General features: G+C 37.1%; 1 protein-coding gene across 2 annotated transcripts in view; it reads left to right on the top strand.

Annotated features, from left to right (window-relative positions):
* UBN2 (ubinuclein 2) overlaps nucleotides 1-27,004 on the top strand; it is a 73,225-nt gene that overhangs the window by 2,995 nt on the left and 43,226 nt on the right. For both annotated transcript variants that reach the window (XM_081957690.1, XM_081957691.1), the window contains exons 2-11: nucleotides 4,255-4,344; nucleotides 4,850-4,951; nucleotides 8,176-8,313; nucleotides 8,477-8,589; nucleotides 9,158-9,656; nucleotides 12,600-12,670; nucleotides 13,195-13,324; nucleotides 15,095-15,213; nucleotides 17,175-17,288; nucleotides 18,261-18,404. In XM_081957690.1, the coding sequence (XP_081813816.1) occupies nucleotides 4,255-4,344; nucleotides 4,850-4,951; nucleotides 8,176-8,313; nucleotides 8,477-8,589; nucleotides 9,158-9,656; nucleotides 12,600-12,670; nucleotides 13,195-13,324; nucleotides 15,095-15,213; nucleotides 17,175-17,288; nucleotides 18,261-18,404 (1,520 nt within the window). The remainder of the gene's footprint in view (nucleotides 1-4,254; nucleotides 4,345-4,849; nucleotides 4,952-8,175; nucleotides 8,314-8,476; nucleotides 8,590-9,157; nucleotides 9,657-12,599; nucleotides 12,671-13,194; nucleotides 13,325-15,094; nucleotides 15,214-17,174; nucleotides 17,289-18,260; nucleotides 18,405-27,004) is intronic.

The following is a 27,004-nucleotide window of genomic DNA, read 5'->3' as shown; positions in this document are numbered from 1 at the left end:
AATAGTTGTAATAGATGAAAAACCTAGGTGAATACAAAAAAATATGTGTAAGTAATATTGTGTCCCTAAGTATAATTTTATCCAAGTGCATTCTGTTCTTATGCTGTTCTCTTTGGGAAGATGAGGCTACTGAACTTTTGTAAATCAGTGGACATCCAAATACCATGCTATTATTAATGCTGCTATTACTACTTCAGCAGAGGACTTCAGTTAGTTTCATGCTTGTGGAATTGATTCATGTGGAAGTTCTAAATCTGTATTTTTACATCTATAATATAAATATTTAAAAGCATATATCTATATATTGTTTTATATTAGGAACACAGGTAAGATGGTTATTTTAAGATTTAAAAAGTCTTATTTTATTTAAATAAGATAATTTATGGTATCTTTAATTGCATGGCTGGGCAACCTGAATCCTCAGAGCTGCATATGGTCCACAGATCTTTTTTTGCTGGTCTTAGAGTCCATAGATTTTCACAGAAATAAAATATGAACATGAAATAATATAAAGTAAGATTAAAGAAAATAATATGTAGTGAGAGTAGAGAAGCCATAGGTTAGTGATTTATGTAAGTCAAATGTGGCTGGATTCACATAGCAAACCATGGTTTAAGGTTCAGTAAATTAAATTAAAAACAATGTTAAATTATTGGTAGTTTAGTACAATATGTAACTGGCCATAGGGCTTGTTTTTTCTACTTTGATGAGAAAGCAATTAAAAGAGATGGTAAGCAACATCTAATCATACATAATCACTGATCCGCAAGATTGATTCTGATTCAATAGATCATTGTTAAACACTCTTTAAAAATTTAATGATTGACTACAGCCATTGAATTTAAGTTTATGTGCTTGCAAAAATGAGAAGGGCACATCCTTTTGGTTGTGCAAATACAGTTGTATTCTGTTTAAAACAATTTAGCTGTGGATTAATTTGGCTTGTTTCAACAAATAAGGTTTTAACATGTTAAAACTATGACAAAGATAACTATCATAGTTTAGCATACTTAGCATAGATAAATTACATTTGGTGTACTGTGCCCAGTTCTGGAGACCTCACTTAAAAAAAGATATTGATACAATTGAACAAGTCCAGAGATGGGCAATAAAAATGGTCCAAGGTCTGAGGGAAAAACCTATTAGGAGAAATTGAAGGAACTGGATATGTACAGCCTGGGGGACAGAAGGGAAAGAGGGGACATGATTGAAACCTTTAAATATATTAAAGTTGTAAATAAGGTTCTAGAAGGCAGTATTTTCAATATTAAATAAGCAACATGGGGGGCATAACCTCAAATAGGCACAGGAGGCAAGTTCATAAGTAATATTAGAAAGTATTACTTCACAGAAAGAGTAGTAAAGGTTGGAGCCTTTTGAGGAAGTAGTAGGTCAATCATTAGTAACTGAGTTTAAACATGGTTGGGATAAATATGTCCATCGTCCAACAAAAAATTTAAAAATAAAGTAATTTAAAAAACCTCAAAGGGCAGACTCAGCCAATAGATGTTTTTTTGCCATGTGTTTCTAAATAGAAGTGAAAAATAATTGCTTTGTATCCATATCTAAAATAGTGGGAAACTCACTTTAGTACCTTTCTAATAATGTAACAGCCCAAGGCCCAATCTAGCATTTTGTTTCTCATAACTGCAAACCAGATCTTTCTATGAGGAAAGGCAGAAAATAGAAGTGTATGTATCTCCTGCCTTGTTCTACACGCAGTACTTGGAGATATACAGGTTCCGATGTAGAAAGAACGGTAATGGTTATCCTTGATGCCCTAATCATTCAATAATACTTTGATATAACCTCTGAACTGCTGGATTTTTTTTAGACTAGAGTAAAAACCACTAAATTATATTGGGACTTGATTTACTTAACATGATAATGAAAGTGTATTATAATCCATAGCCATGTTTTGTTGCTGCGTTAACTAATCCAGTTGCTACATTTTGTGATGTGTGAATAAAAAATAAGATCAAGATAAATTACATCATTGAGTTACAAAATTTCCAGCAGCAGTTCTTCTGCTTCTTTAAAAAGAAGAGGGAAATAGGGAAGGTTTAACCTTTCTTTCTATTCTGCATGATTACTACTATCTATGTGTAAAATTGGAAACAGTGAACAGAACTGTGGCTACTAATTCCTTTTAAATTGGTGATTGAAACAGGCATGAGAAGAGAGGATAAAATTTTGATAGAGCAATTTGTAGTAATCTACTGGATGCCACATGAATATATCTCATGTTTGTATGCAGTGGGTGAGTCAAAGTGATGTACAAATCTAAAGGAATGAAAATTACATCTCTATGATGCCAGTTTAGCTTCATTCAGCTGTGGTCTATAAATTTAATAAAATTAAATTAAATTAAATCTCAAATTGTCCTTGCTATACCACATTAGTTGATCTCACTCTTTGCAATAACATTCAGTGTGACAGAAGAGATTAGCCAAAGAATCTCTTTGGCCATATTTTGTGAATATGGTTTGAATTTACTGAATTTAGTAACTTTAAAAGTAATCTTTCTTTAATGCAGTTTCATGCAATTAGATCAGAAGTAATTATGATGCTTTTTATTTAAAAAAAACTTTATATAACCTCCAATAGTTTTGTAGACAATATGACTTTTCTTTTTTTAAAAAAATGGCTCTTGCTTGTTATTGGATAGATGCAATATATGAATTGTCAAGTAGGAAGCAAGAATGCCGATTTAAAGTATTTCAGAATCACTTAGCGTGTTGCAGGAGATAAAACAGGAAGGCAATATGTTGTAGAGTGATCACAATTTTTCACTGTCATCAGGCCAAGTAGCGAATGAAATCTGTCATGATGGGAAATAGCTATTTATACCTCAATTTACAACAGTTCATTTAGTGACTTAGTGTTCAAAGTTACAATATCACTGAAAAAAGTGACTTATGACTGCTATTCACACTTTCCCCCGTTGCAGCATTCCCATGGTCATGTGATCAAAATTCAGGTGCTTGGCAACTGACTCATATTTATGACAGCTGCAGTGTCTTGGGTCATGTGACCACCTTTCGTGACCTTTTGAAAAGCAAAATTAAAAAAGAAGCCATATTCACTTAAAGCTGTGTTATTAGTGATTCAACTATAGCAAGAAAGGTTGTAAAATGGAGCAAAACTCACTTAGCAACACAGATTTTGGGTTCATTTGGGTCATAAATCTAGAATTACTTGTATTTGTTCAAAACAATTCTAATTTCTACAAATTGAGATAAATATTGATCTCTGTTAATCTGGAATACACCATTTAATTGAATGAATTATATTCTGAAGTAATGTTTGAGTACAGAAGAAAAACATAATTTTCAGATCTCAAATTTTATTTTCTGTGACTGTTCCTTAAACTTTATTTTCAGGACTCCTTCCCACTTTTAAAAATTATGGAAAATTCCGAAGGGGTTTTTGTTATATTATTTTTATCAATATTTTCTGTATTAAAAATTAAATTTGACACAGTCATAGAATATTTATTTATTGGATATGTAAAAGTAACAATATTAAACCTATTATATATATCTCAAGGGAAACCCTTTATGTTTTTACAAAGAAATGAAAAGAATAATATTGTTTTTAATTTTTGTAAGTACTCTCAATATCTGCCAAATAATTTTGGTTTTTCATGGATCACATTTTAAGAAATACTGCTCTATAAAATTGTTTATTGACTTGATCTCTTCTCAGAGTTTGTAAAGTTGTAATTTAGTCCTCACTTATGTTATTTAGTAATAGCATATTTAATATATGTGGGGTTTTTAAATATTCTGTGTTAAGTTGGTAGAAGCATTAAATTTGGTAAGTCCTTTTATAGATAGTTTAAAGCAGTGGTGAACCTTTTTTAACTGAATCATAAGCTTTGAATGACATGAAATGAGACTATGATTAAAAACAACTGCATTTATTAAATTCAGTTAATGTTATTCCCTATATGTTGAATAATTTCCCCAGTCTCTTGCATTAAAATTGCAGTATGGCTTTAACAGTTGGGGTTTAGGGTACCATATCTAGTATTAGGTCACAGATTGTATATCACTGATTAACATATCTTACTGATTTCAAAAGGGTTTATTCAAATTAAGCTGTTTAGTTTAGTACTGATGCATTAGATATTAAACTAAACATGTTAAGGATTCTGTTTGTTTTTCATTTAAAATTGTAGTCATAGAAAATCCCTCATGTACTGCATATTTAAATATTAAAAGTGATTGGTTTCTTGTTTTCTCTCATCAGAAAAAATCACTCATTGAAGACCCATTTGATAATGAAGAACATGAAAGGCATGAAGTGGAAATGCTGGCTAAGAAATTTGAAACAAAATATGTGAGCTAATCTGTAGAAATTGTTGCTATTGAAGGCATGAATCCTGATAATTTTAGTTGCTTCTAACATTGCTTTAAGTGCAAATTTAGCTTTAAAGAATTTTGTTTTAGTCATGGTAACACATCCACTGTGTTTGCTGTCTAATCATTCTGCTTTTATTCATTTCCCCCAGAAGACAGGGACTCTTCTGAAAGAAAAATAATTCTGTTATGTCTAAATCCAGATTGCTGACTTTTTCTTAAAATAGCCTAAGCTAATTTCAGTTTCTGCATTCAGTCTTATTCATTATAAGAACATAGAACATCTGGTTAAATGTAGGTCTTAATTTATTTCTCTTGGAATCTTGCTAACTTATTTGCCAGAGAATCCAAGCAGGAAAGATTGGTGAACTTTTTTTTTCTGTTTTCTGTTATCATTATAGGATAATGCCTATCTGCTTCATTTGTTTGTTTGCTTATTGTGACAAAAAAAAAATTTCCTCTAAGATATCAATCTTATTTTATAGGGTGGAAAGATCCACAAACATCGGAAAGACCGGGCTCAAGATCTGATAGATATGGGTTCTGGTTATGATGTAAATGATCCTTTCATCGATAATTCAGAAGCTGTAAGTAAAACTTAAATGCATATTGTATCTTTCTCTGAGAGCTGAAATGTACGGTGATATCTCGATAGTCATCGTTAATGAGTATCAAAAACACTTTTCCCATAAGAAATAATGGATTGAGTCACCAGGCAACTGACACTGACAAGTCTAGCTTGTGTATTGAGTACTAAACAAACTATGAGTACTGGGACGAAATGTTAGTGTCCAAATGTTTTGAGTACCAAATTCTATGAGTTTCAGAGCAATTGAGTACTAAGGTATCATTTTGTATCTGATATTCTGGAGTGATTTCATTTGGACATTAGGCTTTTTTCAATTTAGAGATAGGACTACATCAAGTATTTTTGGATGATTATTTAAAGCTAGGTAATTTAAAACATTGCAGTATTTACATTTGGACCCAGCATTAGGTATAGGATGGTGGAATAGTCTGGGAAAAGAATCAGGAAATGCTGCATTTGCTTGGTAAATACTTTTAATTTCAGTGCATGATAGATTGACTAACAATTGTGTTTTAATTTTTAATTGATGTGATTTACATACTTCTAGTATTAAATAATGAAAAAGGAGTACATTTTACAATTTATAATTCAGATAACTCTTAATTTTTTGCGGGAAGCAGCATTAAAAGATTTTAAAATATAAAATAACTTACTTGATTAGCCAAAGGCAGATGTCTTATGCTACAATTAGGCATAATTAGGAATTATGTTCATACTAGATGTTCATCTTTATAATATCAGTGAGATACACCCACACTCACACCCATAAGCATACTTTTGCTACGTATCAACCAGAGATGGTATTCTATTTTCTTTACTACCGGTTCGGTAGTGGGAGCGCACATGCGACATGTCTAGGCATGCAACGTGGCATGTCTGGGCATGTGCAGAAGGTCCTTGATGATGTTAGGGTGGGTGGGCAGAGTCTTGTGCCGTCACCACTACCGATTCGCCCTAACCGGTGTGAACCAGCAGCATACCACCATATTCTGACATATTCATATTAGCCTTTTGTTGCATTGCAATAAAACTACTACATTGTTTTATATTAATACATACCGTGTTTCCCTGAAAATAAGACAGGGTCTTATTTTATTTTGACCCACGAAATATGACCTTGGTCTTATTATTGGGGGTGGGGGTCTTATTTGCGTCAGCCGAGCAGCTGGCCGGCACTGCTCTGATGTGTCCTGTCACCGCCCTGTGTCGGGTTGGGCTTTCTTTGCGAGGGGGACAATCTGGGGAGTGAGAAAGTTAGGAAGCCTGGGTTGGCGTGGGGCAGTTTCTCCAGTGAAGCGTCTGATTCATCCCCAGGGGTGAGCGTTTTGCCTCTTCTCTGCCCCGGCTTGGAAGCTGCAGAGGAAGCCTGCCATGCCCGGCAAGGGGGGGAGAAGAGACGACAAGAGAAGCCACGTCTCGCTCCATACCTCTCACTTCTCCTCCACCCCACCTGCCACCCCTCTCGCTAAAGAGACGGTAGGGAAGGGTAGCAGCCTGGATTCTGTTAGCATTGGGGCGGGGTGGGAGGAGTTGGGCTGCGAGACACGCATCCTACTCAAGACTTGCAGCTCTGTTGTGTTTCTCGCTGTTTTGTCCAGGGAAGCACCCTGTAAAAAAAAAATCTCACGAGTTCAACTTCCCTGGACAAAACAGTGAGGAACACGATGGAGCTGCAAGTCTCGGGTAGGACGCATGTCTCGCAGCCCAACTCCTCCCACCCCACCCCAATGCTAACAGAATCCAGGCTGCTTCCCTTCCCCACCATCTTTTTAGCGAGACGGGTGGCAGGTGGGGTGGGGGAGAAGCGAGAGGTGTGGAGCAAGACGTGGCTCCTCTTGCTGTCACTTCTCCCTCCCCTCCCCGGGCATAGCAGGCTTCCTCTGCAGCTTCCAAGCCAGGGCAGAGAGATGACGAAGGGTGTAATGTTCACCCCTGGGGATGAATCAGATGCTTCACTGGAGAAACGGATGCACGCCAGCCCAGGCTTCCTAAATCTCTTGCTCCCCAGATTGTCCGCCTTGCAAAGAAAGCCCAACCCGATGCAAATGCCGCCTCCAGCCACCTCTTCATCCTAGTGAAACTACATTTTGAAAGGATGATCTGCAGGGGGGGGATTCCTGCACATTGGCAGTGGCGTCTCCTCACAGGGCTTCTCCCGATGTCCCAGGCGCGAAGCAACATCCCGTAAAGGAAGGCATGGAAATCCATACAACTTGGGATGTCAGAAGAAGCCTTGTGAGAAGACGCCATTGCCAATGTGCAGGAAATCTCCCCCTCCCCCTTCAGATAGTCTTGTGGGCTGGCCGGAGACGTCTTCAATGAACTTCGCTCTGTCTGTGTCTCTGCAGGCAGCAGTGTTGTCAGCATCTCCTCGCAGCTCTCATTCTTCCTTCTCTTTGGCTGATTCTCATATATTTTCAAGCAAAACACTGCCAAGAGAGGGAAGTATCTTTTCTCCCTTCCTTGCCAAACTTTGCGTGTAGGCGTAACGTTTCACAAAGCTCCTTAATCCGCGGCTGCTGGCTCCCTCACTTTTGTGTTTTTATACACATACCGACATACCCACCCTTCCTGGGAATGCCGTTTCCCACTCCCAAGATTTCGTTTCCAAGGAAAGAAGAGCGCTGGGGCCACACTGGACATTCCCCCCTGCCCTGACTCCTGTCAGCCTCAACTTTGCTCCTGAAACCCTGCGGGCCACTTCTCTGCTTGAGCTCAGCTGAAGGGGGGGGGGGGGCTGAGGGCAAGGGCGATATGAAGCTGATTGCTTCCCCTTGGGCCACGTGGCTCGGGATGAAATAATGATTTAAAAATTGTGGATAACTGCTGCTACAGTACCCTTCGAAAGGCGCGTGGGGTGCATTACTTGGCCTCCTGCTGCTTTTGTGGCTGTAATAGATGGCAAAAGCAGCCGCACTTGCTGGACGCCATGGCCTGAGCAGCACCCGCAAATCAGCTGTTTTTTTAATGGCAGCCGGATCGGCTCAACTGATCCGATTAAGGAGTCAAGAAGCGCTGAGGTGACCAGGGAAGGGAAGGGCTTCCTCCTGTACTTGCCACGGCACCCTTTCACTAGGGCTTATTTTCGGGGAGGGCATATATTTACACCCACCTCAAAAACCAGGCAAAAACCAGGCCTGGGCTTATTAGCAGGACATGTCGAATTTTCGGGGAAACACGGTATTAGTAATCTAATTTTTAAATCTTTTATATTCTTTGCAGTATGATGAATTAGTTCCTGCATCCTTGACTACTATATATGGAGGCTTCTACATTAATACTGGAATTCTGCAATTCCGCCAAGCATCTGATTCTGAAGAGGAGGATTTTACAGGAAGCAGAAAGCATAAACCATCTAAGGTGAGTAGACTCAGTAGGGGTGTACTTTAGGTCATAAGTCACTTTTTTCAGTGGCATGTAACTTTGAATGGTCACTAAATGGACTGCTATAAATTGAGGACTACCTGTATCTAAGTTGTATGCTTCTTCTTCCCCTTTTCTTCCCTGCTCCCTAAATTTTTAGTTAGGAAAACTAAAAGATGGTGATGACCGCAGTATGAAGAAACGAAAGCGAAAAGAGGAAGAGGCAGAGAAGGACAAAAAGCCTCGGAAAATTAAAGTTACTAAGCAGTTGGGGTAAGTTTGTTAATACTTTCTTCTGACATAATACATTTGGTTAAACTGGTAAAAAAAAATGAATTATTTGCAATAGCATTTCCATTGTGAGTTATTTAATTCAGTAGAATAAATGTAGATCAAGTGAAGTTCAGTATATTTTTCTTGACATGTTTTTTTAAAATAGTATCACTAAAATGATAAGAGTTTCTTAGATTCTAGTCCCAAAGCATATACAACTATGATACTACTATTATGCTACTATTTGAATTAGTTTATTAAAAGGTGAGAAACACATGTTCAAAAATTATTTTGCAGTTTTCCAGACTCATGAGTTCGTGGATTGAAGAAAGTTAGTTGCAACCAATGTTCGGAAATAATTTAAAATGAGATTATGTATTTCTTTCACTACTTTACAATGTACTTTACATTACATTCACTACTTTACAATGTATTGATGTAGTTTAATCTATTTAATTTATTCTATTCTAATATTCTAGTGTTAACTAATGCAAAGTTTTCACATTTTTAATTGAGATCCAAGTTAGACATTAATTCCATTCAGTTACTTATATTGTTTTATTTGCAGGGTAATAGCACTAAATTCACACAAATCTGAAAAGAAGAAGAAGAAATTATACAAGGATTCTTTTTCATTGGCTGCTATGATACGAAAATTTCAGAAAGAGAAGGAAGCCTTTAAAAAAAAGGAGGTTGACTTGAATCCCACAGTAGCAGCTACTTGTTCTACACCCAGTAAACTTCCTATGGCTCCTACCATTGGTGGTAATGATGTGTCCGAATTGAATCTCAGCATTACAGATCCAGTGCTTTCTATTTTTGGCAGCACTAATGAACGTGAGCTCCTGCAGGAAGCTGAAAGTGCCCTGGAGATGCTGGGAGACATTGATTTTGATAGGTTGCTTGATGGTACCTCTGATGAAAGCCCAGTATCTGATCCTTTAGGAGAAAATGGAAGTGTCACTCAGCTCCCACATACTGCTGAGGTCCTGACACTGAAACAAGTGCCTGCCCTCCCAGAAGGTCTACCAGGACATCTAGAAAAACGTATTGAAGACCTTAGGATTGTAAGTATATCTTTTTTACTGGACTTTTAAAAGAACTATTATAATTCATGTTATTTAAGGCAATCTTTGCAATCACAATACTTTGCAAATTTCAGGATATATAGAGTGCATACAAACTAAAATGAATGTTTGAATATTGAACTTTTGTTTGAATATTGTTTGAATGTTTGAATATTGGAGCTCTGATACTTCTTACTTCCTTTGAGAGACAGCAAATTACAGTCCCTAGTAGCATACATTGCTGATATGTATGAAATCAGAATGCATGCTTCCAAAGATACAAGTTAACCTAATCCATCTGGTTTTGTAAGGCTAAAATTTCAATAAACATGTGTTTTCATTTCATAGAACCTATTTATTTATGTGATCTGTATTTTCCGGTTTAATAAAGGTTTCTTTGAAGGATATAATGTTTCATTTTGTTAGGTGTTCATCTCATTCTGTTGTGATTGATTTTTAAATACACATTAACCTATTCTGAACTATAAATCTGCATGTCAGCATAGCCTGAGATTTTAAAAGACAAGTATAAAAAGTGGAAAGAGGGACACATAACTAAGGCAGACTATCAGCAAATAGCCCAAGCTTACAAAGATGAAGTGAGGAAAGCTATGGCTCACAATGAACAAAGACTTGTGACAAAATTAAAAAATAACAAAAAAAGTTTCTCCCAACATGTTAAAAACAAGAAACAAGTCAAGGAATCAATTGGTCTATTGGTGGGAGAAAGTGGCAAGAAGGTGACAACAGGGAGAAAGCAGAACTACTTAACTCGGGTTTTGCATCTGTCTTTACACAAAGGGAAAAAATAGTTCAAAAACAGCACCACAAAAAACAGATTAGGAAAACAAGTTAAAATAGGCAAGAAAATGGTGAGTACCTGTCTACCCTAGACGCGTTCAAATCACCAGGACCAGATGGATTACACCCCAAGGTTCTGAAGGAAGTGGTGGAAAAGATCTCAGAACCACTGAACTATATCTTTCAAAGATCCTGGAGCATCTCGAGGAACTGACAGTGGACTGGAAAAGAGCTGATAGTTCGCATATTCCCACCCCCCACCCACCCCAAAATGGAGTGGGGGAATAGATCCAGGAAACTACAGACCTATATCAGCCTGGGAATATCAGAGAAGATTCTGGAAAAGATAAGCAATAAATCAACAAACACCTAGAAGCCAAAAAAGTAATAACTAAAAGTCAACATGGGTTTGTCAAAAACAGATCATGCCAAACTAATCTTATTGCATTCTATGACAAAGTGACAAAATTAGTGGACCAGTGGAATGCTGTCGATACAATTTACTTGGACAGTAAGGCATTTGATAAAGTAGACCATAACCTACTACTTGATAAAATAGAAAAATGTGGGTTAGATATTATCACCACCAGATGGATTCATAACTGGCTGACCAACAGCACTCAATGTGTAGTCCTGAATGGAACTGCATCTACATGGAGGGAAGTATACAGTAGAGTACCCAAAGGCTCTGTTTTAGGGTCTGTACTCTTCAACATCTTCATCAGTGATTTGGATGAGGGGATAGATGGGGAACTCATCAAATTTGCAGATGACACCAAGCTAGCATGAATAGCCAAAACTCCAGAAGATAGGCTTAAGATACAGAAGGATCTTGACAGACTTGAACATTGGGTGCTATCTAACAAAATTAAATTCAATAGTGAAAAAGTAAGGTTCTACATTTAGGCAAGAAAAACAAAATGCATAGGTACGGTATACATCGTACTTTGCTCAATAGTAGTAACTATGAGAGAGATCTTGGAGTCCTAGTGCACAACCATTTCAATATGAGCCAGCAGTGTGCTGCATCTGCCAAAAAAGCCAACACAGTCCTAGGCTGCATCAACAGAGGGATAGAATCAAGATCACGTGAAGTGTTAATACCACTTTATAATGTCTTGGTAAGGCCACACTTGGAATACTGCATTCAGTTTTGGTCGCCACGATGTAGAAAAGATGTGGAGACTCTAGAAAGAGTGCAAAGAAGAGCAACAAGGATGATTAGGAGACTGGAGGCTAAAACATATAAAGAACAGTTGCTGGAACTCTGGGTATGTCTAGTCAGATGAAAAGAAGGGCGAGGGGAGACATGATAGCCGTGTTCCAATATCTCAGGGGTTGCCACAAAGAAGAGGGAGTTAAGCTATTCTCCAAGGCACCTGAGGGTAGAACAAGAAGCAATGGGCAGAAACTAATAAAGGAGAGAAGCAACTTGGAACTTAGGATAAATTTCCTGACAGATAGAACAATTAATCAGTGGAACAGCTTGCCTCCAGAAGTTGTAAATGCTCCAACACTGGAAGCTTTTAAGAAGAGATTGGATAACCATTTGTCTGAAGTGGTGTAGGATTCTTGCTTAAGCAGAGGGTTGGACTAGAAGACCTCCAAGGTCCCTTCTAACTCTGTTATTCTATTCTATTCTAAATACTGTATGGTATTTATATTTCATCTATAAAATGAGATTTAGGTTTTAGAAAACATCTTGTTGGATATGAATGAGCAATAAGTTCTTCTGTATGTTTAGTCACCTAGTTATTCTTTGTAGAAACCATAATGCTTAAAATGAATTAGATAATATAATTTTAATTGCATATTCAAATACAATTGAAAAGTTTAAGAAGTTTTCAAAATAAAATACTAGAAAGATACCAAATATTTTGTATCCTATGCCAATATATTTAAATGAAGCCAATTGTTATTGCTTAAATAATAATATTAAAGCAATATTAGTGCTTAAATATAGTAATTTATCTGCCAATATTATAAATAGTGAGGAAAGACAAAGTACCTGTGGCATTCTGGAATAAATACTTGTTACAAACTGAAGTAGCTTTTCTGCAATTGTGAAAATATTACAATAGAGTGCAACTTGTTAAATTATTAAAATGCTGGGCTGAAGTGTATTTTTATTGTTGTCTCTAGGCTGCCAAGCTATTTGATGAAGAAGGCAGAAAGAAATTCTTTACACAGGATATGAATAATATCTTGCTCGAGTAAGTGCTCATTTTGTTTTTCAGAAAAATATTTAGTTTAATAGAATAAATGTGCTGAGCAATGAGTAGATTTCCAAAGTAGCTCATAAAAATCATTAGAATAGTGTTAATTTGTTGAAGGGAATGTGGTGGCTGGATGAAGTCACTGAAGCAATCGGCATGAGCTTAAATGGACTCCAGAGGATGGTAGAGGACAGGGAGACCTGGAGTCCATGGGGTTGGGATGGGTTGGACATAATTTTGCGATTAACAGCAACAATAATAACAACATACTTGACGTATTTAGGTTTTGTATTTTTTATTCATAATAATTATATAATATTCTTACACTTGTTTAGCCATGTTTTTGGTATGGACATTAATCACATAATCCTTTAAAAAGAGCAGCAAATAAAGAAAGTGGTGTCCCTTAAAACAACCAATCCTCAGATTTTTTTTCCATAGAGAAAATGTAAACTTGCAATAAGACAAGAGTCTTGTCCAGGTGTTCCTTATTAGTTGTGAATTTGTTTTCTGTTCCACAGTATTGAGATGCAGCTGCAGGAATTGAATCCTACTTTCCACAGTGGGGTGTATTCTCATCTTGAAGCTTTTGTGCCATGCAATAGGGACACACTGATAAAACGTTTGAAGAAATTGCATCTCAATGTCCAGGTAAATCTACCCAATTAAGATACATTTTAATCGAGACACATCATAGATGGGTCAGAATTGGTTCCCTGTAGAATGAAGCACCTGCATGTCAAGGGTGTTTGTGTCTGTACCTCTGTGTGTGTTTGTGATTATAAAACATTTGTATCCCACTGTTTTTAAATAGACTAACTTGCTTTCTTAATGTGCTGTAAACTAGATCACATAATTGCTTTGATGATGATCTTTTTATTTTGAATTATTTTTATTTTTGTATTAATTTGTGAGTTAAATTTGTAGTTCTAGACTCTCTCACACAACTGAATCCCCAATAATTAGAAATTGCAATCCTTTGGATAAACTTTCCAGAAGTAGCTAACTTTTTTCATCTATTGCTGATTTTTTAACTATTAATCTAAAAAGTATTTGAGAACTGTTGTGGTACTTTTAAAAATGTTGACTTTTTAAAAAGATGAGTTAATTGTGAATAAATTAAAATCCAATCTATCATAATTAGACAAGTCCATGACAATTTTTGGACTCACTGACTTGTTTTTGCACTAGATCTAAGAATGTACGTTTTAATTGAGAAACACTTTTCTAAAAGTGCTATCAAGAGTCTTTTTTATTTCATTTAACTTACTTAATGGTCTGGAAAATTTGGTCCATAAATTTTAAATAATCTTGTTTGTCTATTTAAAATGATGGGGGGAAAGTACATTATCTTTTTTAATCTTAAAAAGATCCAGAAGAGGTAGGAACATTGCAGGATGAATTTAAATGGCTGGCTGAAAGATGGGTGGGTGGGTGGATGGATGGATGAATAGATGGAACAATGCCATTTTTGTTTAGCACTCCAAGATCACTTCCATTATATTAGTCGAGAAGAGTCTGGCCATTGCGTTATTTCCCGCTTCCCTGCATACCTAAAAAATACTTCATTTTTTTCTCTCACTATAACAAATTGGGAGTTGAGTGGCACCACTTCTTAATTAGCAGATATCTGTTTGATGAATGGATAAAATATTTACCAGGAGGCAGTGTCTTTGTGTTTCATACTCCAAATTCTAAGAAGAATGGAGGAAACCAAGACAATGCCTGGAAAGCAAAATATATCAGATGAAATCTAGGTGCCACTTGCATTTTTTAATTTTCAGTTTCTGTGTACATTCATTTTTATTTTTGCAATACAGTTAATTCCATCTTGGCTATGGAAGATAAATAATGAAAAAACAACTCTTTTATATTGAATACAGGACCATACTGGTTATATTAAGTTATTCTTGAATTCTAGACCTAGCAGCCTGACCTAGCAGCCTAGCAGCATGTCTATTTGTCTTTTAATTGTCTTGATGCCATACAATTACATTACTGTGGTGTTTTAAATTATTTTACTTTTTATTGTATTTTATAGATTGTAACACTTTATAAGTGACTAAACTATACGTATTTCAAATAAATGAATAAATACGCTTTGAAAACAATAATATAGGCACAGCCCCTTACATCACCTAAGTTTAATTTAATTTGTTTTGCTTCTCCCCGAAGAGGGTTTTTTTCTACTGCAAACTTTCTTTTCTTTTCTCTTCTTAACAACTAATAATGTTTTTATTATTAAAAATGTACATTAACTTTATTCTTCATAATATGAGACTTTTAAAAAATTGTTTTAGAGCCAAGTTAATTCAGAAAATGAAAAACATCATAACTTGTTCAAGGAGAAAGCTTCAGAGATGCAGTGTGTGAATGTATTACATTGCTTGCATCACTGTTTTAATGGTAGTATCTTCTCAGGATGATCGCTTGAAGGAACCATTGCAAAAATTGAAGTTGGCTATCAGCTGTGTCATGCCTGAACAACTATTCAAATACCAGGAAGATTGCCAGGCACATAGTCAAGCCAGGAATGCCAAGTATGTAGCCAAACCAAACAGAGCTCTTTGGCCAATGGGGGGAGAGGGGAGATGAAAGGGCAACTGTCCTATTTTATTAGAAAATAGGATGTTCCAGATGTGAGGAGATTATGTTTGTAATTGCTAATTTTCTGCTTATATTATATATAGATTTCTCTTTTTACAGTACATTAATTCTGGGAATATCATGGAGCATTTATGGGATGGATATGTCTCTTGCCCTAAAAAGATATTGATATCTGTCCATGTATTCACTTAGCCATTTTTTGCCGCTCTCTTAGCAAAAGCAGCTCCAGAAGCTATTCCTATTGCTTGTGACAGGTTATATTTACCTAGATATCTATTTCTAGATTTTAGTTTTTTCATTTTGTTCTTTCCCCCCCAACTTGCCCTGTATGTCTAGCCAGTACTGGAGTTATAACTGAAAATCTTTAGCACAAATGTGAATGACAGTTAATTTCTGTTAGAAAAGCTGTAGCCTGAAGTTCAGCAAACTTAAGTGGGGTCTCGCATGTAAGAAAAGAGCTGTTATTAGTGACCACCGTTTTATTTAGCCCTACAGCTAATTGCTGGATACATGCGTGCTAGCAATAATCCATTTGAGATTCTTCAAGGACCATTCCATTAAAATTGCCCTCCATTTTTAAATTTTCAAGTTTCATTTATGTTCTTGTCATTGTAGGAGTAAACTCTTATTAATCTGTGGTTGCAACATATCGGAAGGGGCTGATAGCGTATTTTCTGACTAAGAAACTTAAGAAATTTGATTAACAGCTATTTTCTTAGTTAGAAAAGGTGGTACTTCCTGACTTGTATTGACATACATACTAGCTGATAAGTGGTAATTGTTTTTCTTTTTTATGAAACTTAACGTATTTTTCGGAGCAAAAGACGCACCTTTTTCCCTCAAAAAAGAGTCTGAAAATCTCGGTGCGTCTTATACACTGAATACAGCACTTTGTTGCCTACTGAAACTCCACCCCCTTCACCAAAATGGCCATGCATAGCTTTTAGAAGGCTTTCAGAGAGCTCCTGGGGGCTGGAGAGGGCAGAAATGAGTGAAAAACGGCCCGATTTTTGCCCCTCCCCATAGCATCCAGCAGCACTCTATAAGCTTCCTAAAGGCTATCCATGCCCTTTTTTTGACCAAAAACAGGCCTGTTTTCGCGAAAAATGGCTCGTTTTTTGCTTGTTTTTGGCCCACCCCACCCCCAGGAGTACTCTACAAGCCTCCTAAGGGCTATTCATGCCCTTTTTTTGAAAAAAACCAGGGCTGTTTTTGGGAGGTTTGCAGAGTGCAGAAACTTTTTTTTTTTAATTTTCCTCTTCAAAACCTTGCTGCATCTTATACTCCGGTGCGTCTTATACTCCAAAAAAAATTGTAATAGGTAGATGAACTTCTGACAAATCTTGCACCACTTATAATAGTTTTGTAAATGTGGGACAGGACCAAATTGCTATGCAGTCATACAACTGACTCTTCTTGTCTCATGAAGGTATTTCATATTGGTAGGTTTGTTTACAATTATTGCTAAATGGAAATTGGCTCATTTCAGTGACCAAGATATGTGTAGATATTCAATGACTTTTAAAGTGATGGACTGCAAATACCAACTTCTATCTGGAGTACCGAAACATCAACTGCTGTAGGAAAAGGAGTGGCAGAACCCGAGGATGCAGTAAAAGAGGGATCAGTCTATGTGGCCACGTCAACTAAATCCCACTGTCCTTGAATTGGCCCTTATCCAACACTAAACAGGTGTTAACCCTTCATTCATAGCCATGATTAACAATACATCAGTTTAATTAGACCTTCACATAGAGTCCTGATCTTTCCTGCCAGACAATTGCAAATAAGCAATCAGCATATATCTTGAGTGTCTCTGGCAACCTAAGGATGGGGAAACAAGCTTATCTCTGTTTCTACTCTTTACAATACTGTGCTTACTTTTTTGCTCCAGAATGCAAGCAGAAGATGAGCGAGACAAGAATGGTTCAGAAGAGGAGGATGACGAGAAACCAGGAAAGAGGATTGCAGGTCCAAGAAAAAAATTCCACTGGGATGAGACAGTGAGGTGTGATACTATATTGTTTGATACTCCACTGGAGGTATTTTCAGTTACCATAGCACAGTCTAATAAAATTTATTTCAGATCTATCAGGAAAAAGTATTTCTTGGACCTTTTTTCCTGAGATGGAGCATAGTCACAAATGTAAATCTATAATAACTAATGCATACAGTTCTGGAGTGGAAATGAACTGCATGGAGGTATAACAGAAATAAGACTTTTAATCTTGGTTAATGTGAAGCTCATCTTTCTTGCTATTTTACTTGTTCCTGAGTGCCACCTAATATTCACTCTTTCCCATACCCTTCATTGCATAAGGTTTTGCACACTTCCATTAGCATTCTTGTCCCAGAACCTTTGCTTTTATTAGGATTACATAAAGTTCTATCCTCAGTATTTGATTTATCTTAGCTCCTATGTGAGGGATTATCAGAAGAGGTTAAAAGGAATGCCAAAGAAATTGAAATAATTTTGCTTTATAGGCTAAAAATGTGCAGTGGTATTTGCTTTTCATTTTCCATCAGCTTTATAGGTATGGAGAAGGAAGAAATTTTTTATCTTCCCTCTTCAACAATGGAATGGGAATGGAATGGAATGCTTTATTTGGCCAAGTGTGATTAGACACAAAAGGAATTTTTCTCCAGTGCAGATTTGCTTATCTTCATTTCTTAAACCCAATTCTGTATTCAAGTAACTCTTACAATTTCACTTAACAAATTCTCAGTTGTCGGAATTAGTATCTACCAGTAGTGATTGCAATGTTCTTGTTCAAGAAATGGAAATGCATGTTTTAAATTATGGAAAAGAGAATATAAGTCAGAATACAAGAAACTTGAAAACCAGTTGTATTATATCATATAGAATACTATGGTTAGCTAAAAGTTATTGTTGAATAATCCTATTTTTAGAGAAAATGTGAAAGGTAAATAAGTAGCTTTGACGAGTGATGTTTGATGTATTGAAGGTTTATTTCAACAGGACTTTGCTGTGTAACCTTGTCAAGATAAAGCTGGATTGTTATGAGCTAGAGCCAAATAAAAGTCAATCTGCAGAAGATTACCTCAAGACATTTATGGAGACAGAGGTGAAGCCTCTTTGGCCAAAAGGTTGGATGCAAGTTAGGTATGATACTATTTAAGACAAATATTCTTATTCATATTTTATGGTATGATGAATTAAGTTTTATCAGAATTCAAATATATGCTATTTTTTAGATCCTGGTTATAATACATTTTCTGAAATAGTGTATCTGAAATCATTATTTAGTGCTAGAATTTCCAAATTAGTGACTGTAGGCCATAGAGTAATATCTTGATGCCTGTGATGTTCCTATTTATTCTCTTTTCTTTTTAAGCTGGTAATGTTTCATTGCTGGGAAAGTGTAAAGATGATGCAGCCATCAGTAAATGGAACTTGCTAATTGTATCCCATGGTGCTTAAAACTACAAAACAAACATAAAGCATTGTTTTCTGGAAAATCTAACAGTGCAGATGGCCACTAAATACAAAACAAACATTTTTTTATATTGCAAGGGAGCGTTTTGGGGGGGCAAAGTCCAGGGAATATCGTTGATTAGTTTGATATCATGTAATTGTAGTAACACATAACCCTGATTTGTGGTGGGCCTACATATTTTTAAGACATTAAGTCAAATAACCTTGCTATTGCGGCAAAATGTGACACTGAGTTGAATCTGACTTACCCATCAAATGAAAATAAATCTGTATTTATAAAACTATTCACAATGTAGGACATGTTAGAAAGCTGTGTTCTTTTTTAAACATGAGCAGATAATTTTTGGTGCCTGAAAGCTACACAAGATTTGGACAAGATCAAATGTCCCAGTGAATGTGGTGGGACTCCAATTAGTCTTCAGGGGCACCCCCTTGTAAAGCTCATTGCATTAATTCTGTCTGGAGATAATAAAGACAAAGATGACTGTTGTCAGAGTTTCGTACTCCAAAAATGTATCACAGCTGGTCTTGGTAAAGGCATTCAGGGTTACGTCTTCATCTATGGATCCAAGTATAACCATGAATTGAAAAGAAACCTCATAGTTGTAGCCCTGGGCCTCTCCAACTATGACTGCTGGACAATCACTCTGCTCTAATGCTGTCATCATCAACATTGGGAGTGAGACGAACCCCTGTAATAAAGTGCCTCTAACAGCCATAGGTGGTCAGAGACACTAGCATGATCTTTGTCAACCAGCTAAGATCTAAGAGAATAAGGACAACTACACTCTCACTGTCCAACACACAAAAGTAACATATTGCTGTTTCTGTCCCATACCTGGATTTAAGTGTTATCTGAAAATGACCAGCTAATTAATTTCACCCATGATTCTTTGCCCTGGATTCCCATAATCATCTTCTTTATGATGTTCCATAAAAATGGGAGGTTGGAGATTAGGCTGAAGCCATCTAATATGGGGGAGTTGGAGACATTGTTTTTCACCACAAGCATTCCAGACATCTTTTTCTATCATTTCATAGGATCTCTGATCAGGGACAGATTGTTAGAGTGCATTCTTTTCCTACCTTAGAAATCTCTGTGTTCTCTGTTTCCTTATTAACTTTATGGAAGCTACTATATTGCTGGGAAATTAAGAATTAAGATTATTGGTGTTTATCATTCTAAACTTTAATAATAGTTTAAACTTACCCATTTAATTGTTTAATTCATAGCAGCTTGTTTTTGGTATAGGTAAGAAATTTGGTATAGACAAGAAGTTTAAAGATTTTTTTTTTCTGATCTGCAAAATGGTGAACTATGCACAGTTGCTTTGAAACACAAAACAACATTCTACCTAACTCCTAATCAGCCAGAGTAAAGGAGAATTTATGGTAGTCCCAGAATCGGATAAATTTTTATTTTAAAAATCTTTATCTCTTGTGGAAATCAATCAGTGGAAGGACAACTATTATATCAGTGTGGAACATGATAAGTTTCATTAAAAATAGACCTAAAGAACTAAATTTAGATTTTGGGTGGAAAACTGCTATTAAAATGACAACAAAGTTAAAAACTTCTGTCTTTGGTCATACTATTCTGTTTTTAGTATATACTATTGCCCAAATGTAGCAAGGTCTAAAGTATTGGTGTCTGAATGGCTTTTTATGGACTAACAACACTGCTCATTTGGAAGATTAAAAACCAAAAAGCTTCCTTCTCCAGAAACCATGTGGCCTGATAAGGTTAGGATAGTTCATTCATTGCCCGAGAACAGGAACAGGCTTTTTTTTTTAAATGGGCAAAAGAATATCTGTTCTTTTATACCTCCTTTTCTAGAAATGGCAGAAAAAAGCTAAATAATTTGGTTTAAATGTTGCTATGAAAACGGAGAATTTAACGTGAGCATGCTTGATAATCCCTGTCTTTATTGTCACTTACACTGTATTGGCTTTTTGTAGCAAGGAGGCCCATGTGCATAACAGTATTAAGTGTTGATTTCCTTGTTAGCCAGAATCTTACATGGGAGCTAAAATATCTCTTCTGCAGACATTTGTATTGAACCTAAATGCCTGCAGGAAAGCCAAGAGCAACATTAGCAGAATCATTTATTTCAGTAATGCCTGAACAGGCTTCAGCTTTTTTAAAAAATGAATTGTGAAGATTATAGCACAAGGTTGAAAGTGGTTGTTAAAAGGTAGAGAGCGATGCTGATACAGGAACAACTGGGAACTTGCAGAATCTGTTTTAAAAAAACATATGTAATTTGAAGCAACTTTAATTTTACTCAACTATTTTAATGTTTAATATTATTTAAGTTTTGCAGGAATAATTTATTAACTACCCTTTTATTTCCCTTCAGTGTATGGAAAGAGTCAGTCTGCAAGAAGAGCAGGTTGCTATTTATGTTCATGATGTGTGTGATAAGGACTGGCATGTTAGGATACAAAAATATTAAGTGCAATGGATTCAGTACCCCAAATCATTATTTTGATTAGTTTTTTTTATTTACAATGAAGATAGTCTAGTACCAGCATACTAGCAATGTGAATGTGTTCAGAGTGAGCATTTACATATAAAGTGACTTAAATTGAAAATGTCACTTCGATGTAACATTATTACAAATTATGATCAGTTTATGAAATTTCATACCTTCTATTTGCTTCATTGTCTTGACTACTTCAGGAAAGCCAACCCAAATACATACATTTCAGTGTATTAATTATTAATCTCACTGCCTTGTTTCAATTGTTCGTAGCTTGATTGGGCCACTTGTGGCTCTATACACATGTAATCTTAACAACCCTTTTGAGGATTAAAAATTACAAATACTGAATTTAAAAAGTTGATTAATCAGTTGTATAATCATTGGCCAAAATTTTTGTTTAAGAGTAATTAGGTAACAATAACACAATCTTTAAACAACTATTAATATATACTTACATATTTGGCTCTTTATGAAGAGTGAAACCTGTTTTCAGCCTGAAAGAGATTAGACTGAAAAGATAAATACAAGTCACACAACTTTAGTCAAGGTAAGAAAATATAAGAAGCTTGGAGGTGGGTGGATAAGAATGAGCAGCTTACATATGAGAGTGTTCTAAGGTATGGATTTTTTCTTTATAGTGAATTTACAAAAGTATGTAACAGTAGATAATAGAAACATAGCTGAACATGGCCATTTGGGTCAGTGGGTTATTGCTCCACTATACAAGCCCCCTCTGCCCATAGATGCTCATATCCTGCTTAAAGCAGGGATCCAAATAAAGTATTCCTGATAAATGATTTTATAACTTCTATCTGAATATGTCTAGCGGCTTAGAGCTACTATCTCTTTTTAATCCTTAATAGACATTTTACAACTTCTACATTAAAATCCTTTCATAATCACTCTTTTAAACATTTACTAGTAGTTTATCTTTCTATAACTTAAAACTGTTAATTTTCTGTAATATAGACTAAGTCTTGGTATCTTTTTGATATTATCTCTGCTCAGTCTTCTCAAAACATAAATTGGTGTTTGTGTGTGTGTGTTTCTTTACTTCTGGTTTGTTAGAACTCTTCTCAAAAAATAGAATTCAGAACTGAAACAATACTTGGGTTTCACCTATGCAAAGTAAAATAAAATTACTATTTTCTATAATTCGGAAATTAAACTTTTCTTGACATAGCTTAAAATGATATCCCCTTCTTTTTGTATTCATATCACATTACTAACTTGCATTCAGTTTGTAATCAACTACCCTGAAGATCTTTTTGAGTGAAAAAACTGTCTGTGAAATTTCATCCAATTTAAGCTATTTTTTGTAATGTTTCAAGATCCTAGTTTTGAAATATCAATTAATTTTACAAATGTTTCCTTCATTTAGAAAGTGTAGAACAGGGGTCCTCAAACTTTCAATTCATGGTCCTCAGACTGTTTGGGGGGGGGGGGCAGACTGGCTGGGTAGGCATGGCTAGGTGGGCATATGACTGGGTGTGTGTGGCCAGTTTAGCAGTCTATTAAATAGTATCCACAAATTAAACTTTAATTTGTTTTGCTCCTGGGGGTGTTTTATTTACTTTTGTTTGCATGTTGCTTTTAGGTTGACTTTTCTTTTTACTAGATCATTTTTTAAGTTGTTTAGGAGTCTAGTGGTCCAGTTTTGCAGCAATTCTTCTTAGCCCCAAGGAGCTTACAATCAACAAGTTTCTCTCTCTCTCCCTCCCTCCCTCTCTCCCTCCCTCCCTCCCTCCCTCCCTCCCTCCCTCCCTCCCCTGAGGTGGGTGGAAGGAGCCTGAACTGGTGCTGGGTGGTGGGAATTTGACATCTGGAGGCCAATGAGCCTTGCGCCAAAGACCACTTGGCCAGCGGGGAGATGGGACAATGCCACAGTCTCTCCAAAAGTAATATATCTCTTGTTGCTTGAAACTGCATGAAGGCAGCATGAACGTTTGTGTTGTAGCTGCTGGAGCTACTAAACAGCTCAGCATTCTCCTCCGCCTTGGGGCCCGCATCCAGCCCAGGGGATGCAGCGCTCCGGGCTAGTCCAGCGGCAGGTGGGCAAGCGGGCAGCACGCCTCCAATCCAGTCCTCCTGCAGCACCCGTTTTTGGCCGGCAGAGTGCTTCTGGAGGCAAAAAAGGGACCAGTAGCACACTGCTTGCCAAAAAAGTTGGCCTTACCTTCCAGTTCCAGCCCGTGGGGCTCATGAAGATAAGGCCTGCACTTGGCCAGCAGGTGGGGGCTGGCGAGTGGGCAGGGCAGCCTCGTGGTCCTGTGCGGGCCAGATTAAAGGCTTTGGCAGGCCTTATGCGGCCCACAGGCTGTAGTTTGAAGACCCCTGGTATAGAATCTTCCTGGGCATATTTTATGTATGTGTACTTGCACGTTCCTTTGAGTTGATGTTGACTCCTGGCATCTGCCTGGACAAGTCCCTGCAGTTTTCTTCACAAGTTTTCAGAAGTGGTTTATCCTGCATCCTAGGGTTGAGAGAGATTGATTGACCCAAGGTCACTCAGTTGCCTTTATGCACCAGGCAGGAATATAACTCATGATCCTCCAGTTTCTAGCATGATACCTTAACCACTACACCAAATTGGTTTTCACTATTACACTTATTAGTCTGATTTTGGGGTCCTTTAATTCCTTTTGATGATAGATAGAATATTTGCTTTTCTGCAGTCGTCAGGCACCTCAGTGGGGCTTTTTTAGGATTTCTAAAAAATAGTATATACATATTTGACTGAGCCCTTAACAAGTTTCTTCAATAAACTAGAATGTGGATCATCAGGTCCTGTAAATGTCAGTTTATTGAAATAAAGAGGTATTTCCCCACCTCCAGCTATGTAGATGTTCATCTCAAGCATCAATTTTACCCCTCCCTCCTCTTCAGAGTTGTCAGATAGAGCACATGACTTCACGTTGGGGAGAACTGAGATGAAAATATGCTGCCTTTGATTTATTATCTGTTATTATTTTTGCCACCTTCACTGATTGATTGATTATATGTCATCAAGTGTTTTCAACTCCTAGCAATCACATATATTTTCTTCTCTTGTTCCTTCAAGTCTCCCAGTGATACATTCATCACCACCATAACTGAGTCCATCAATCATGCTATTCCTCTTTTTCTCTTTCCTTCACGTTTCCCAGAGAGCTGGATCTTCCTATTAGGTGTCCAAAGTACAGGTAGTCCTTGCTTAATAACAGTCACTTAGCAACCATTCAAACTTACAATGGACTTCCTCAGAGCTACTTAACTGGTTTTCAAAGTTCCATTGCCGCAATCTTTCCCATAATCACATGATCTCATTTTCGGCTCAGTTTGCATTTACAATTGTTTGCAGTGTCCCATGGTCACATGACACTTATTTTTGGCATTTTCCCTAGTTTGTGGTTCCCAATTTCCAGCAAAGAAGTCCAATGGAGAAAACTGACTTGTTTAACAAATACAGCACTCACTATACGGCAGCAGCAAAAAAAGGTCATAAAATCAGGTAGTCAGACCACTTAATTGTCACCATTGACTGCTTGATTTTATGATCTTTTTGTGCTGCCCTGCTCCCCATGCACACATGCACGTACAGCAAGACATCTGCACCCCCCTCAAACAGGTCCTCAGAAAGCACTCCTGTTGCGCAGGTCCAGATTCTAAACTCAGCAGAAGAGTCACTGGGTAACCCAGTCCAATGGGCACACACAAAGTTCAGGAAAGCAATCCATGATTCAAAGAGGTCAGGACACACGGCACAAGCACAAGGCATGGAAGTGGGCATGTTGCTCTAGAACACAAGTCCTCAGGGCGAGATTAAGTAGGCAACACTGGTACAGCTCTTCATGAGAGGCAAGGTTGCCTGCTCGCAAGTAATCTAGATGACTGCCATTGTGCCTGCTCCTCTCTTCTCTACCTGTCCTTAGATCAGGAGGTGGTGTGGACTCCACCTCCTTCTCATTGCTAATGGGCAGCAACTGTTCCTGGTCCTTATCTGGAGCTTCCTGGCCAACATGCTGCAGCTATGGCTTGCCTCACTGAGCCTCAGCCTGCCACTCATCTGATCAACCCAGCTGAGACAGCTCTGCCAGGCTAGCACTCTCTGAGCCCCAATTCTGACCAACATTTGGCTCTGTGCTTTCCTCTGCTGATTCACTCACCCTTCTTCTCTGAACTCGCATTCAGAAAGGCAACCAGCATGGATCCATGACACTGTAAGATTTATGACTATAATTCCAGGCTCAATTACTCTCATAAATTGAGGACTACCTGTAGGATACCCTGGTCAATTGTGCCTTGTGTGAGAACAATGGGTTGATTCGTTCACTGATCCATTGGTTTATTTTCTTGACTGTCCACAATATTGTCAAGAGTTGTCTCCAACACCAAAGTTCAAAGGCACCATTACTCTTCATATCCTGCTTCTTTAAAGTCCAACTTTCACTTCCATAAAGCATCACAGGGAATACCATGGCTTGCATGATTTTGATCTTTGTAGGTATAGACCATGGGTGTCAAACTCACCCCGTCACGTTGCTGTCACATGAAATATCACAATGTTTTTGCCTTTGTGAAGCTGAGTTGGGCGTGGCCTGCACGTGACACACTCAGCTTGCAGGCCACCAGTTTGCCACCCCTGGTGTAGACATATTATGGGATTTCAATATATTTTTCAAGGCCTTCATGGCTGGCTGCTCTTTTGCTTGGTGCTAGCCTGCAGTATATTTTTTGACTGCTTCTTCTTTTACCATTGATTGATCCTAGTAGGCAAAAGAACTCTCCATCATGTTATCTTCAATTTTAAGGTGACTCTTGACATGGGATATGGGTGGGATATAGGCTTTTCAGGCAGTATGTTCATTGTGCAATATTGTACTTGGGGCAGGGGAAAGTATTTTCTTTCTTTTACTTAAAAAGCCACCAAAACTGTATTTTTTATTATACAAGAAGTTCCATATGTAGAAAGGATTGGAGGAAGAAGGGGAAGAGCATTTTTTAAATAGATTTTACTTTATTTGGAAAATTAAGATAAAATGCAAACTTCAAAAGAAGGAATTTTTTTTACAAAAGCAAAACATAGACAAAACATTAGAAGAGAAAAAAGTGCATCACTTTCAAGGTTTTGATAACGATCTTTAAAGCGCTCCATGGCTCAGGACCTAGTTACTTGCGGGATCGTATTCTGCCCCATACATCCCTGCGACCAATTCGCTCGCACAGAGAGGGACTCCTCCAGGTGCCGTCCACCAGACAGTGCCGAGGGGCGGCGCCTAGGAGTAGAGCCTTCTCTGTGGCGGGCCCAGCCCTGTGGAATGACCTCCCCCCGGATATTCGGACTACCTCTGACCTCCGCTCCTTCCGTGTAAAGCTCAAGACCCACCTATTTCAAGTAGCTGGCCTGGCTCAACCATAGTCTGAACATATCGCTCCTGACGGGTTTTTTATTTTTGTAATTTATTTAATTTATTTAGGGGATTTTAATATTGTGATTTTAATTGTCTCCATCCATTTGTCCACCTCCTCTTTGTATACGTCTTTGTATACGTCTATATTATATGTATGTCTGTCCATACTTGTATTTTTATGTTTTTATTGTACGCCGCCCTGAGTCCTTCAGGAGAGGGTGCGGCTAAGAAATAATAATAATAATAATAATAATAATAATTATTATTATTATTATTATTATTATTATTATTATCATCATCATCATCATCAAAAAAGACAAAAACACTCATATTATCCCCCTAATTGAATACTGATAAATATATTAGAACAATATTAATTCTTCCCCTTCTG

This window comes from Natrix helvetica (genome assembly GCF_964273705.1).
Source record: "Natrix helvetica genome assembly, chromosome: 6".
Classification (NCBI taxonomy): Eukaryota; Metazoa; Chordata; class Lepidosauria; order Squamata; family Natricidae; genus Natrix; species Natrix helvetica.
This window is presented reverse-complemented; position numbering and strand designations above follow the sequence as displayed.